At 43.3% G+C, this 14,552-nt stretch overlaps 1 protein-coding gene across 7 annotated transcripts in view; it reads left to right on the top strand.

The window, feature by feature from the left end:
* Positions 1 to 14,552, top strand: part of LOC136872018 (uncharacterized) — an 811,539-nt gene that overhangs the window by 168,811 nt on the left and 628,176 nt on the right. For 2 of the 7 annotated variants that reach the window (XM_068227295.1, XM_068227291.1), the window contains exon 1: positions 13,729 to 13,922. The exons of the other annotated variants lie outside the window; for them this stretch is intronic. In XM_068227295.1, the coding sequence (XP_068083396.1) occupies positions 13,816 to 13,922 (107 nt within the window). In that variant the 5' untranslated portion in view covers positions 13,729 to 13,815. Of the gene's footprint in view, positions 1 to 13,728; positions 13,923 to 14,552 lie in introns of those variants that run through there. 7 annotated transcript variants of the gene reach the window in all.

Here is a 14,552-nt window from a genome sequence, read left to right as displayed (position 1 = left end):
TGACACATATAAAAATATATAGAAGTGTGTACAAAGCCTGGGGAGTAAAATGTGATACTCTTTAGATGCAGAGTCGACTTTACACTGATCAGCTTTTTTTTTTTTTTGCGTCGCACCGACACAGATATGTCTTATGGCGACGATGAGAATGGGAAGGCCTAGGAATGGGAAGGAAGCGGCCGTGGCCTTAATTAAGGTACAGCCCCAGCATTTGCCTGGTGTGAAAATGGGAAACCACGGAAAACCATCTTCAGGGCTGCCGACAGTGGGGTTCGAACCCACTATCTCCCGATTACTGGATACTGACCGCACTTAAGCGGCTGCAGCTATCGAGCTCGGTACTGATCAGCTTAAGCAGAGAAATTTGGCAGTTGTATTAAGTGACCAAGCCGTGTTGATGGGCAGCATTGTTGATTGTTGGAGTTGTGCAGAATGTGAAGTTATTTTTGAATTCTTGTTCAGAAGAAAGTAGACACTGCGCGTGGAGATATTAATTGGTGGAATTCTTAGTTCATAGCGGAAACCAAATTGGACCTCGCGCTGCGGTGTGTGTAGTTTAGCTGATAGTGTGCGACCACCACAGGAACACGCAGTAGTGAATACTGTACATCGCTCCACATATGACTGGTGTCAAGAATGGCATTCGTCCGTAAAACGCGACTAAGTCTGAATTTGCTACTCAGGAAGAAGTGGTGGAAAAGAGAGACGATTGGAAATCTAGCTCCAAGTCAGCGAATGGCATAGAAACGTGCTGTAGGTATTTGAACCAGAAAAAAAAAAAAAGAGCTATATGATAATATCGTTTCTCTTTGAGCAATTGAAGGATGCCTTTTAAATATAATAACACTTTGTCTAGCTAGTGGTATTCCCCGCTAGATTATACACTGAACTCCATCATATCAGTGACGATGACCGATAACAAGTTTAGAACAAATAATGAAGATCAAACATACTGTTCATTTCTTAGCAGATAACTATCTCCTTCACTAACTCACCTTGCTATTGTCACTTTGTTCTCAACTTTATACCTATTTCTGATTTCCGTTCGCACTTGGTATATAACAAAGATGGAATGTGTTGTTGTTTTTGGTCTATTTTTGGACACAGTGACGTCTTTGAGTTCATTCTTCCCGATATACGTCACAGATGTATTTACATGCGTTCTGTGATAGTCGCTGATATTGTCATCATCATCATCATCTGTTTACCCTCCAGGTTCGGCTTTTCCCTCGGACTCAGCGAGGGATCCCACCTCTACCGCCTCAAGGGCAGTGTCCTGGAGCTTCAGACGCTTGGTCTGGGGATACAACTGGGGTGAATGACCAGTACCTCGCCCAGGCGGCCTCACCTGCTATGCTGAACAGGGGCCTTGTGGAGGGATGGGAAGATTGGAAGGGATAGGCAAGGAAGAGGGAAGGAAGCGGCCGTGGCCTTAAGTTAGGTACCATCCCGGCATTCGCCTGGAGGAGAAGTGGGAAACCACGGAAAACCACTTCGAGGATGGCTGAGGTGGGAATCGAACCCACCTCTACTCACTTGACCTCCCGAGGCTGAGTGGACCCCGTTCCAGCCCTCGTACCACTTTTCAAATTTTCGTGGCAGAGCCGGGAATCGAACCCGGACCTCCGGGGGTGGCAGCTAATCACGCTAACCACTACACCACAGAGGCGGACCGCTGATATTGTGCGGGACGAAGTGTGGCCAATAAGGAAGCAACGTGGAGAGACCGGGTTTTGAACCACGGAACCCGTGGTGAGAGGCCGGCACGCTGCCGCCTAAGCCACGGAGGCGCTTTAGCTCCGCTAAACACTGCATAATAATTACTTGAGATAACAGAAGGGATGAAGATACTGAGAAGGGTCGCTGGAATCACTCGACTGGACAAAGTGAGTTTAGAGTTTGTCAGGCCCATTGTTGACAAACTTTCCAAGGACAGGCTAAAATGCTACGGCCATGTCATGAGAAGTCCAGAAGACTTTGATCCGCACAATAATGAAATTCTTGGACGATCTCATCAAACGTAGCTCAACTAAGTGCAAATGAAAATCCTTAGCCTGTTTCCAGTCAATCGACCGGGTCAGGAATGGAATGAATGAAGCCCCCATCTTACGAGGATAGGAACTGTGCCTGTCACAGTCCTCTGGGGCAATGGTTAATGACTGGCAGATGGAATAAAATGATAGTGGAGAGTGTTACTGGAATGAAAGATGACCCGGAGGAAATCTCCCATGGAGTGACCGGGATTTGAACCACGGAACCCAGTGGTGAGAGGCCGGCGCGCTGCCGCCTGAGCCACGGAGGCTCTTTAGCTCCGCTTAACACTGCATAATAATTACTCGGGATAATAGAAGGGAGACGGTGATTAGTTCAGTGGCTTAGCTACTGCCTTCCTGCACAGAAGGCTAAGGTTCGAATCCTGCTTGACCGGGCGAGTTGGCCGTGTGGTTAGGGTCGCGCAGCTGTGAGCTTGTATCCGGGAGATAGTGGGTTCGAGGCCCACTGTCGGCAACCACCGGGCGAGTTGGCCGTGCGCGTAGAGGCGCGCGGCTGTGAGCTTGCATCCGGGAGATAGTAGGTTCGAATCCCACTATCGGCAGCCCTGAAAATGGTTTTCCGTGGTTTCCCATTTTCACACCAGGCAAATGCTGGGGCTGTACCTTAATTAAGGCCACGGCCGCTTCCTTCCAACTCCTAGGCCTTTCCCATCCCATCGTCGCCATAAGACCTATCTGTGTCGGTGCGACGTAAAGCCCCTAGCAAAAAAATGTCGGCAACCCTGAAGATGGTTTTCCGTGGTTTCCCATTTTCACACCAGGCAAATGCTGGCCGGGACTGTACCTAAATTAAGACCATGGATGCTTCCTTCCTACGCCTAAGTTTTTCCTATCCCATCGTCGCCATAAGACCCATCTGTGTCGGTGCGACATAAAACAAATTGTAAAAAATATGAAAAAATTGTAAAGAATCCTGGTTGACACTGATTTGAGATTTTCATCTCAAAAATCACGTGACTTCAGGAAGGCCATTCGGCCTTAAACCGAGCTCAATAGCTGCAGTCGCTTAAGTGCGGCCAGTATCCAGTATTCGGGAGATAGTAGGTTCGAACCCCACTGTCGGCAGCCCTGAAAATGGTTTTCCGTGGTTTCCCATTTTCACACCAGGCAAATGTTGGGGCTGTACCTTAATTAAGGCCACGGCCGCTTCCTTCCCACTCCTAGCCCTTCCCTGTCCCATCGTCGCCATAAAACCTATCTGTGTCGGTGCGACGTAAAGCAACTAGCAAAAAATAAAAAAATAAAAATAAAACCAAACTGAACCTGGCTAGCTCCAGAAATCCCAGAAATAGCTGGGATAAGCTGAAGAAAGCGGTTTTGTTTAACTCAGGAGAAGAGGAATTGGCGAATTCAGGGTGATGTAGTGGAACAAAGGCCAGGACAAAGAAGCAGTAGGCATCCGGGAGATAGTAGGTTCGAATCCCACTATCGGCAGCCCTGAAAATGGTTTTCCGTGGTTTCCCATTTTCACACCAGGCAAATGCTGGGGCTGTACCTTAATTAGGGCCACGGCCGCTTCCTTCCAACTCCTAGGCCTTTCCTATCCCATCGTCGCCATAAGACCTATCTGTGTCGGTGCGACGTAAAACCCCTAGCAAAAAAAAAAAAAAAAAGAAGCAGTAGAAGAATAATGTAGGGTCTCTCCAATAAATCCAGACCGAGCGCACGGTGCTTGTGCTCTGCGCTACAGCAGCTGCCTCTGCCCAACTTAGGTCGTGTTCGGCCGCCCTGCTTTAAGCGTGTAGCCTATACAATCTTATATTAAATTTTACCTTACAAATATGCTGCAAGTGTCATCCTTCATAATGAGGGACTTCATAAATACCATTAGGATTTTCTGCACACTAATAGCGAGAGTTGTGACTGTTCACACGGCCATTGAGATGAAACCAGGACTCATCCGAAAAGAACACAAGCTGTGGGTCGAGCAAACGATCATTCAATGATGCAAGATACAACTCACAATATCTCACTCTAGTAGCTGGCTCAGCAAGTTTGAAACAATGGGCCCATGTAAACCTGTACGGTTTAATGTGTAACAGCTTTGTAGCTCTGTGTGCAGAATAAACCGAAACTCCTACTTGTGCTAATTTTGTGAGTGATTTTATCGGTGACCGTTCAAGATTCGCACCAATATCATCTATCTTTTCCTCTGTTAAAACTGTTCGTATGTGGGCATTTTTTTTTTTTTTACTGAGCACTAAGCTAGTAGTTTCAAATGTATTTACAATTACGTAAATATGTACTCGTGAAGTCCGCCTCTGTGGTGTAGTGGTTAGCGTGATTAGCTGCCACCCCCGGAGGTCCGGGTTCGATTCCCGGCTCTGCCACGAAAATTTGAAAAGTGGTACGAGGGCTGGACCGGGGTCCACTCAGCCTCGGGAGGTCAACTGAGTAGAGGTGGGTTCGATTCCCACCTCAGCCATCCTGGAAGTGGTTTTCCGTGGTTTCCCACTTCTCCTCCAGGCGAATGCCGGGATGGTACCTAACTTAAGGCCACGGCCGCTTCCTTTCCTCTTCCTTGTCTATCCCTTCCAATCTTCCCATCCCTCCACAAGGCCCCTGCTCAGCATAGCAGGTGAGGCCGCCTGGGCGAGGTACTGGTCATTCTCCCCAGTTGTATCCTCCGACCAAGAGTCTGAAGCTCCAGGACACTGCCCTTGAGGCGGTAGAGGTAGGATCCCTCGCTGAGTCCGAGGGAAAAGCCGAACCTGGAGGGTAAACAGATGATGATGATGATAATGACTAAGCTAGTAGTTTCAAATGTATTTACAATTACGTGAATATGTACTCGTGAAGGTCGCACTTCACCAGGAAATTACTGAACAAATGCATCGCGTACCCGTCGAGCCAACTGGAACTTAAAATAACGTTTACATGCGAAAATACAGTGTTGCAATGGTGACTGTCTCACCATGTTAACAGCTGAGATTCAGACTGGCGACTGATGCTTGTAGGCTGCTTGCAAGGTCAAGAAATATGCGCGCGCCTCCCGTACAGCCGCTTAGGTCTCGGAGAGTAAAAACGCCGCTGGACGCTCTGAGTTTATAAGAGAGAGACCCTGAAATCGTTGCGAGCTTCGAACCAAGAAGGCTGTAGTTCAGTTCCTGATAAATGCATGTGAGATATTTTAAATTTGAACCCCAAACGTTTACGGTTCTCCCTTTAATTAAAACATCAATCACGTGGTTTGAGATCAGATGGTTGATTTAATGATCAGGAAAACTACGGGACTGCTTTTATTTTTATACAATTGGTCTACGTTTCCCATCTTGTAATACTGCAGGAGAATGGAAACACTCACCTAAAATTGAAGTTTTTCTCATCCATATTTAAGGCACTAAGGACACAGAGCGATTATGTGTGAATGTCTTACAAAATATCGTTAATCGTAACTTCGAACTCGCTATATTAGCCTTGTTAAGCCTTGGTTGGATTTCACCTCGGATTTGCGAGAATAAACATCCCAAATACTTGATATATTCTACTTATTTCAACTTTTAACTGACATTCAATCCTCTTTAGGTTTATTCCCAACTGGCCTGCACTATGTGCTTAGTGTACATTTTGTTACCGAGCGAGTTGGCTGTACGGTTAGGGTCACGTAGCTGTGAGCTTGCATTCTGGAGATAGTGGGTTCGAACCCTACTGTCGGCAGCTCTGAAGATGGTTTTCCGTGGTTTCCCCATTTTCACCGGGCTAATGCTCGGAGATGGGCTTTAATTAAGGCCGCTTCCTTCCCACTCCTGGCCCTTTCCTATCCCATCGTCGCCGTAAGACCAATCTGCGTCGATGCGACGTAAAGCAACTTATAACAAAAATGAAGACGAGTTAGGAAATGGAATCATTTCTAAAGGAGCTGTTCGATAAATTTCCAACTTTTCTGAAATCAATTAAAAAAGACTAGATAAACAACTCATAGACCGAGTGAGTTGGCTACATGGTTTGCGTCACGTAGCTGTGAGCTTTCCATTCGAGAGATGGTGGGTTCGGTCCCTATTGCTGGCTTCCCTGAAGAAGGTTTTCCGTGGTTTCCCATTTTCACACCAGGTTGTATCTCAGTTAAGGCCACGGTCACTTCTTCCCCAATCCTAGCCTTTTCCTATCTGATTCTCACTACAAGACCTGCTCTGTCGGTGTGACTTAAAAAACGAATGGTGGGGAACAGCCTTAAGTGCAGAGCAGTGGTAATTACATTCATAAATTAAAGTACCGGGAATGATAGCTGGTACAAACAAAAAAACCCAGGCAAGCAACTGAATATTGAAAATATCCTAGGGATATGAGCTACGAATTTTAGGTAAATAAAATGTAATAAAATGTGAGAATATATTATTTATTTATTTATTTATTTATTTATTTATTTATTTATTTATTTATTTATTTATTTATTTATTCCTAAAAATTACAATGCTTTCCTTAATCATCGTTATCCTGTCGATTAGATAAGCAGTTTGCCTTTTTCTACCACTACGAGCGCTAATGTGAGTCAAGGCATTGTTTCACTTAAGCACCACTGCGAGCGCTAATGTGAGTCAGTGCAGAGTTTCACTTAAGCCTTTATAACTACATTCGGTGTGGACATGTTTCAAAAAATTCGAAAAAGCCTGAGAGTATTGAACCAAGGAACACATTACAGGCATAATTATGTAAATAAGTTAATTTGTCTATGATTTGAATAAAAATAAAACGAATTAAAAAACAAGCGATTTTAGCCTGTTTTTCCGAAACTGCATTTAGACAGGAAGTGATTAACGATATATATATATATATATATATATATTAGTTTGATAGAGTTATCCAGGACTCACAATTTGAAACCTTCCTGGGCCCTTTAGCACTTTAACTCTCGGCACAATTGAGGAAATTGATTAATGTTACGTTTTTAATAGTATGGGAACCCCTTACTTTGTCCGCTATAAAATGTTGTGAACATTAATTAGTGTTTGGTGTTCATTTCGCTACATTTTATTTTCTACTTATGTGTATGTTCAGTCCTCAGCCCGAAGGCTGATTGGATCCTCAACAGCTCCGCCATTAGCTGTCGTAGGTGGCCTAGGCATCACTGAAGAGGCGTACCTACGAAATGAGGAGTGAGGTAGTTTCCTGTTGCTTTCCTCTCTGAGCCAGAAGTTGCTATTTCATATCTGTCTGCCAAGCCCACTGAAATGCATGCACTAGCCGACCCTACGAGCAACATTCTCACACCATTCATAGTACGGACTGGCTGCATAAGGAATGCCATTACTAGCATCACTCATACCTCGGGCATTTTCGTATTGTCAAAGCCAAGGATAAGACTATCATACTTAAATCGAAACTTACATTTACAACAACGCCATGAAATTCGTATTACTCATGTTTGTCTTCCCCTTCTTTTATTCTGAGGCTCGAGACTATTATTTTATTAAATGCAAGAGCCTGTTTTCTACCAAATTTTGTGTAACAGTAATCCTGTCTCAACGAAATGAATACATTCCAAGTCTGGATTAAAAGCCTTACAATTCACGAGGCAAAAATGAACGTGCTTAACCATGTAATCGTTGGCATTAACTCAGTGCGTCATAAGACACAACAAAAAACGGCATTCATTGCCAACCTAATGGTTAGAAAAAATTAGCGGTTAAAGGTGTTACGGACAAGGTTATTTAGAGTGGGGGTAAGGAAAAGGGGGAGGCAGATTGGGAGACCATTAACGACTTAAACCACTCTTGTCAGAGGAATACTACTGTACGTATTAAGTGCCTGCCGTAGACAACAGCCCAATAGGGCCCTGGCCTTCTAAAATAGCTGGTACCCAACCAGATGGCCTGCAGATATTGGAGTTCTGCGAGGTCAGTGTAGCGACATTCTCAGCTGTATTGCTTGGCCCTCTTTACAGGGTCCTCTGCCTCTCGTATCAAACAGCTCCTCACGTGATCTAACGAGGCTCAGTAAACTCTGTTCCAGCCTTCAGTCCAGAATTAAAATCCTTGTACTTGCCGGGAATCGAACTTCAGGCTTCCAGGAAACCATAGGGCTGACTGAAAGAAAGCAAACAGGGGACGAAACTATAGTGTAGTATGAAAAGTACTGTAGATTAATATTCTCAAAGTTCGTAATAATAATAATAATAATAATAATAATAATAATAATAATAATAATAATAATAATAATAATAGAAAGCAAAAACTTGAAGAAATCAAAAAGAAGAGAGGAAGATCATTAGGAAAACCTTAGGAGTAAGATACGCCCAAGAAGATTACAGGTTATAATAAATGAAAACAACAGAAAAGTTCTCAAATATCGAAATTGGCATTAAGAAAAGACGAATGAAATTCTTCGGCCATCTGACTGGATTATCAGAAAATCGATTGACAGAAAGGACAGTAGATTATGTAACCTCGCTTAAGAACTCAGCACTGTGGCTTAACGAACTTCGAAAGGACCTCAAAAAGGCAAGCATAAGTTCAACAGACATCCTAGAAAGAGACATCTTTAGACACAAAGTAAAGTATTGGGAAGTTACATCAGAGCAACCAAAACACAAACAGTACAGACCAAAGTGGTCGGCAGAACTTAAACAAGCCTTCTCGGAAAAGAAGAAAACCTATTGGAAAAACAAGCAGAACCCACTGAAGAAATGATTGAGTTATTTGCTTAACGTCTTCTAGTATTGGGAGAATTCGCTAATAATAATAATAATTGTTACGGAGTTTCCGTAAAACAGAAAGAGGTGAAAGCAGGTGCGGGCGGGAATGGGTCTATATACTAGAGACAAAGATTAATTTAAAACTTTAAAATAAAGATTATATTTATTTTCAGAAATTAAATGTTAACAAACAAAATTATTCACTTGGTGAAAGAACAAAATGTCAGGTACAGAGCAACTTTGGTGCAAAAAAATAGAAAAACCCAAGGATTGGTCATTTACAAGTTTTGAGCTTCGAGCTCCAAATGTATCAGTTTACAACGTCGCTAATGTTGCGTTTAGTTAGATAAGAAGAGATATCTCCCAATACACAATTTTCAAGAGCGCTTGGCTCCAACAGTAACAATTTACGGCCTTCCAAAGGAACCACTCAATATTACACAAATTCCAAAAAAGAGCTTACATGCTCTCCGAATTCAACCAAGGAGACTGCGCTCCCAATTCCTTACAGCCTACTCATGGCAACTTCACACAAAACCTTTTCAATCTCTGGCTTCTCTCGGCACAACCTACAATTTACAATTTAGTTTACACAGGGGTATCTAGTACCCATCCTACTGGGTCTTCGTGAAAAAGAAGAACAGGTTAAATTACTGGCCCAGACTCAAAAATGTATGGAGGCATACACTTGCGCTCCTTGACAACCAAGTTTAGAGCACTACTTGGGCTCGTGGCCCGATGATACAGAGGCTAATCCGAAACTACTGAGGTGACTAGAAGGACAAGTTAATTAATGATTTACAGGAGAAAAACAGTTACAAAATCATAGTCACCTCAAGAAAATTAAAGGAGAATTCGAGAGGGTAACGCACTCTCTATCCCCGATTTACAGTTTAAGTCTTTATGAAATTTTACATGAGAAAGAAGAAGTTTACATTTTAGAAAAAGATGGTTATATAGTTAAAGATTAGAGCCTTCCCTTCGGGTCAGTTTGCGGAGATAGCTACAAAGATAGGAAACTGGTGGCCATTACCTGGACTGATGTTCTGCCTGCCGAAGAATGAGGAACCCCGCCTCCTCTCTTAACACACACTCAGTAATTCTACGATCTATAAGACAAGGTAACTTGAAAAAGCCGCAGCTTCTATACCCGAGATGAGGGTTCGAGAAGGCTCTGGACTAAATCCGGACACATCCTCTCATTTTATTGGTTAATCAGAAAGTTACAAGAAGCCTATGCTTGGCTGAAAATATAAATACAGAAAATTTGTGATTGGTCAAAAACCCCAGCTGGCGGGATGAGAAGGAAGTGTTGCAAACCTTGAAGTATCTAAATAAATGAAAGTTCATTCAGTTTAGAAAATCTATAAGCACAAAACTTCTTTAAATCACTAATTATTCCACCTTGCACCAGAGTGCCTCAGTTTTTTAGTAGAGACATCTAGGGAGAAACGTGAGAACTTCCTGATGTACACCAAAACAAAACAAAGAAATCCAGTCAGTTTAGGAAACTTTAAAATAACATATTACTCTGTTATTTTGTAGTGGCATCTTCTGATCAATGTCCCAACTTTATGCATTAGCTGTTTCAGGTTTCGCGTGATAGATAGCGTTTCTTAAGGCGCTTCATTTAAATGCACGGGGACGAGGTGTACCTCTCGGTACAACAACAACAACAATAATAATAATAATAATAATAATAATAATAATACCATCGGACTGAGTTCAGGATCGAACCTGCCAAGTTGTGCTCAGAAGACCTGCACTCTTCCGTCTGAGCTCAAAGCTCGTGGAGAACAGCGAGGTTCTATGGTTAGATGACCTTTCTGACACCATCACTATGTGGAGGGATGTATCCAATGATTATTGGAAGAATTAATCAGATTAAATCCCCGGCGTGATCGGGAATAGAATCTTTTTACAATTTGCTTTACGTAGCACCAACACAGATAGGTCTCATGATGACGATGGGACTAGCGTGGAAGGGAAGTGACCGTGGCATTAATTAAGGTTAAGCCCCAGCATTTGCCTGGTGTGAAAATGGGAAACCAGGAAAAACCATCTTCAGGGCTGCCAACAGTGGGATCCGAGCCCACTATCTCCCGGATACATGCTCACAGCCCCGCGCCCCTAACCGCACGGCCAACTCGCCCGGTACAGATAGATCTTATGACGACGATGGGATAGGAAAAGCCTGGGAGTGGGAAGGAAGTGGCCGTGGCCTTAATTAAGGTACAGCCCCAGCATTTGACTGGTATGAAAATGGGAGACCACGGGTAATAGAATCAGCGAACCTCTTACTATTCAGCCAAGGAACTAGACAACAACAACAACAACAACAACAAATACTGTCCGGCTTCATGGCTGAATGGTTAGCGTGCTGGCCTTTGGTCACAGCGGTCCCGGGTTCGATTTCCGGCAGGGTCGGGAATTTTAACCTTAATTGGTTAATTTCGCTGGCACGGGGGCTGGGTGTATGTGTAGTGTTCATCATCATTTCATCCTCATCACGACGCGCAGGTCGCCTACGGGAGTCAATTCAAAAAACCTGCACCTGGCGAGCCGAACGTGTCCTTGGACACTCCCGGCACTAAAAGCCATACGCCATTTCATTCACAACAACTACTGCCATTTGGGTATGAAGTACATTTGTGATAGGAGGTTTCTCGTAAGGGAACTGGCACATTTTTGCAGCATAAGGAATGAAGGACATCGTTGACTGCACAGTAAACGAAGTTAAAACTCCTTGAGAAGCTGAAGGAAGATACTATCACAACACAGAGCAAGATGGACTGAGGTTGAGAATAACATCGGGCGCAGGAGGAATTCCAGCCAAACCTAGTCTGCCTACGACAAAACGAGATATGCGGTACTGATACACTATTTTCACAGAATGGGAGTACAGACAGGAGCTTATAAAATTAGTCCATACAGAGCTTCCAACAATGGTCACAAAGTGGATTTCTAAGCCAAAGTTTACTTTTTTTTTTTTTTTGGTAAGTGAAACAATACCTATTGGCACTAGAATGTAAAAGTACATATTATTAGAATCACCATTACTTTTTTGCATGATCCTACTGCAATCAGTTAATGAAATATTAACATTTGAATCTCCCAGTGTTGCAGAGATGTAAAGACAGGCTTGTTTCCTACATTCGACGCTTATCATCGGTACATTTTATCTTATCTCTCACATTCTTTTGAATTCGACATCTTAGTCTTTCCTCAGTCATTTAGACAAAGGAATTTATTTTCTGTTTGTATTAGCCTATTTCTGTCTAATGATGAATTTTACAACACTTTTTATATGTAATCATCCTTCCAAATTTGTTTGTACCTTGATCATACGTTGACAGACTGAAAATAATAATAATAATAATAATAATAATAATAATAATAATAATAATAATAATATGATACATCACTCTAATTACTTTTACGGTTCTGTTATGTTCTAATAGTCCGCCTTCCTGATTCAGTGGTCTATCGAGACTTTCGGAGAAGAGGGGTCTCGGGTTCGATTTCCGGTTGGGTTGGGGATTTCAGCTGCGTCTTGTTAATTCCTCTGACTGGGTTAGTCCCAATACACACCTCTTCACATTTACCTAACTCGTCACACTACAAACCAACACAGATACAAGGAATAATGACTGTATCCTTCCATATAGCTTGGCGTTACGAAGAGCTTCCGGACGTAAAACAGGGCCAAGGGCACATATTGGACCTTCAACCCCACTAGGGTGTTAGAGGAGTGGTAGAAAAAGAAGAAGAAGAATTAATATTTATAATTGCGTGTAGCTATTACTAGCCTGGTAGCCTGCCCCGCGGTGTAGGAGTAGCAAGCCTGTCTCTTACCCGGAGGCCCCGGGTTCGATTCGCAGCCAGTCCAGGGAATTTTACCTGGTTTTAAGGACTGATTCGAGGTCCACTCAGGCTATGTGATTACAACTGAGGAGCTATCTGACGGTGAGATAACAGCCCCGGTCCAGAAAGAGAGGATTCGTCGTGCTGACCACACGACACCTCGTAATCTGCAGGCCTTCGGGCTAAGCATCGATAGGTCAAGACCCTTCGGGGCTGTTGCGCAATGGAAGGGGAGGGGTGTATTGCTAGCCTTACAGACGAGAACTAGGTGGTATGCATAGGAAACTGCTTGTTTGAATGATGTATAATAAGGTTGTGTATGGTCTCTGAGTTCCAGGTAAGTTGGGAAGAGTACAAAAACACAGTCTCCAAGCAAAGGGATTTACGATACAAATTTCTTGACCTAGCTGGGAATCAAACCCGGGGACTCGAAGACTGAAGATTAAGACGCTACGGAACCGGACGAAAAAATGAATTTCTAATACCCACTGTATCAGGAGCTGTATTATTCTGAAACTGCAACTTGAAGGTCAAATAAATAACAAAATTGCAGTACAATGACGTGGGTTTTTTAAAATTTGCTTTACGTCGCACCGTCACAGGTAGGTCTTATGGCGACGATGGGATAGAAAAGGAAGCGACCGTGGCCTTAATTAAGGTACAGCCTGGTGTGAAAATAGGAAACAGTCAGGCTGAGTGGCTTAGACGGTTGAGGCGCTGGCCTTTTGACCCCAACTTGGCAGATTCGATCCTGGCTCAGTCAGTTGGTATTTGAAGGTGCTCAAATACGTCAGCCTCGTGTCGGTAGATTTACTGGTATGGAAAAGAACTCCTGCGGGACTACATTCCGGCACCTCGGCGTCTCCGAAAACCGTAAAAAATAGTTGCGTGTAAAAACAAATAGCATTATTATTATTATTATTAAAATAAAAAACCGCGGAAAATCATCTTCAGGGCTGCCAACAGTGGGGCTCGAACCCATTATCTCCCGAATACAAGTTGATAGCCAAGTGATTTGAAATGTTAACAGACTCCCTGCTGTAGGTCACGCACGGTGTTTGTGGAGACGTGCCGCGTGCTCACTGCTCAGCTCATCTTCGCCCAGTAGGTACGTTATGGTCAAGGCTGAAGAGTGCTGTGACGTCACGATGACGGAGGCTTCTTCTCGTTGGAGGTACGATACTGTGTGCAGTGTGTTATCTGACTTCAGCTCTCTCTGAGCCAGGTTATTATGCGCGTGTAGTGTGTGTGACTGTGATCTTCAGGATGCCTAACGTCTCAACCTTTCTGTCCGGGGGCGTGTCCGTCGGTATCCTGGCCAGCGTCGTCTCCGGGCTCGTCTACCTTGTGGTGGCCGGAATACGATGGGCTGGGTGAGTCTACTTCCTAAACAACTAAAAATAGCAATGCAAATGACTTCATTATTTGTAATTATATTCTGTAAATCTTGTTTTGTCCTTGTTTGTTTTTCTATAACCTGCTTTACGTCGCACCGACACAGGTAGGCTGTCGACATTGGGATTCGCACCTACTGTCTCCTGAATACAAGCTGACAGCTACGTGACGTAAACCGCGCGGCCAGTTGATCGGTTGTAAATCTTGAGTGGATTACTGTATAATTATGTTACGCTACTTACAATGGGTCATTTTAATTTATACAGCAAAACTTGCTTGTAATCAGGGCATTTATATGTGCTAAAAATGTTCAAGATATGTACTTATATTATCTTAAATAACGCCAAATATGTTTTTTTTTTTTTTTTAATGTAGGTTTCAAGCTCTGCCTGTTATTACTTAACAGTACACCTATCTAAAAAGAAAAAAAATCATCAAACTGTGGCTTTTACATTCTACTTTCATTTTCCGTCCACTTCTTAATTCATTTTGATACTGGAACAGTATGACACACTTTGCTGTTTTAAATTTTCAAATTACCGAGCTCGATAGCTGCAGTCGCATAAGTGCGGCCAGTATCCAGTAATCGGGAGATAGTGGGTTCGAGC

The sequence above is a fragment of the Anabrus simplex genome, chromosome 4 (genome assembly GCF_040414725.1).
Source record: "Anabrus simplex isolate iqAnaSimp1 chromosome 4, ASM4041472v1, whole genome shotgun sequence".
Taxonomy (NCBI): Eukaryota; Metazoa; Arthropoda; class Insecta; order Orthoptera; family Tettigoniidae; genus Anabrus; species Anabrus simplex.
Note: the sequence above shows the minus strand (reverse complement) of the source record. Positions and strands in the feature narration are given on the sequence as shown.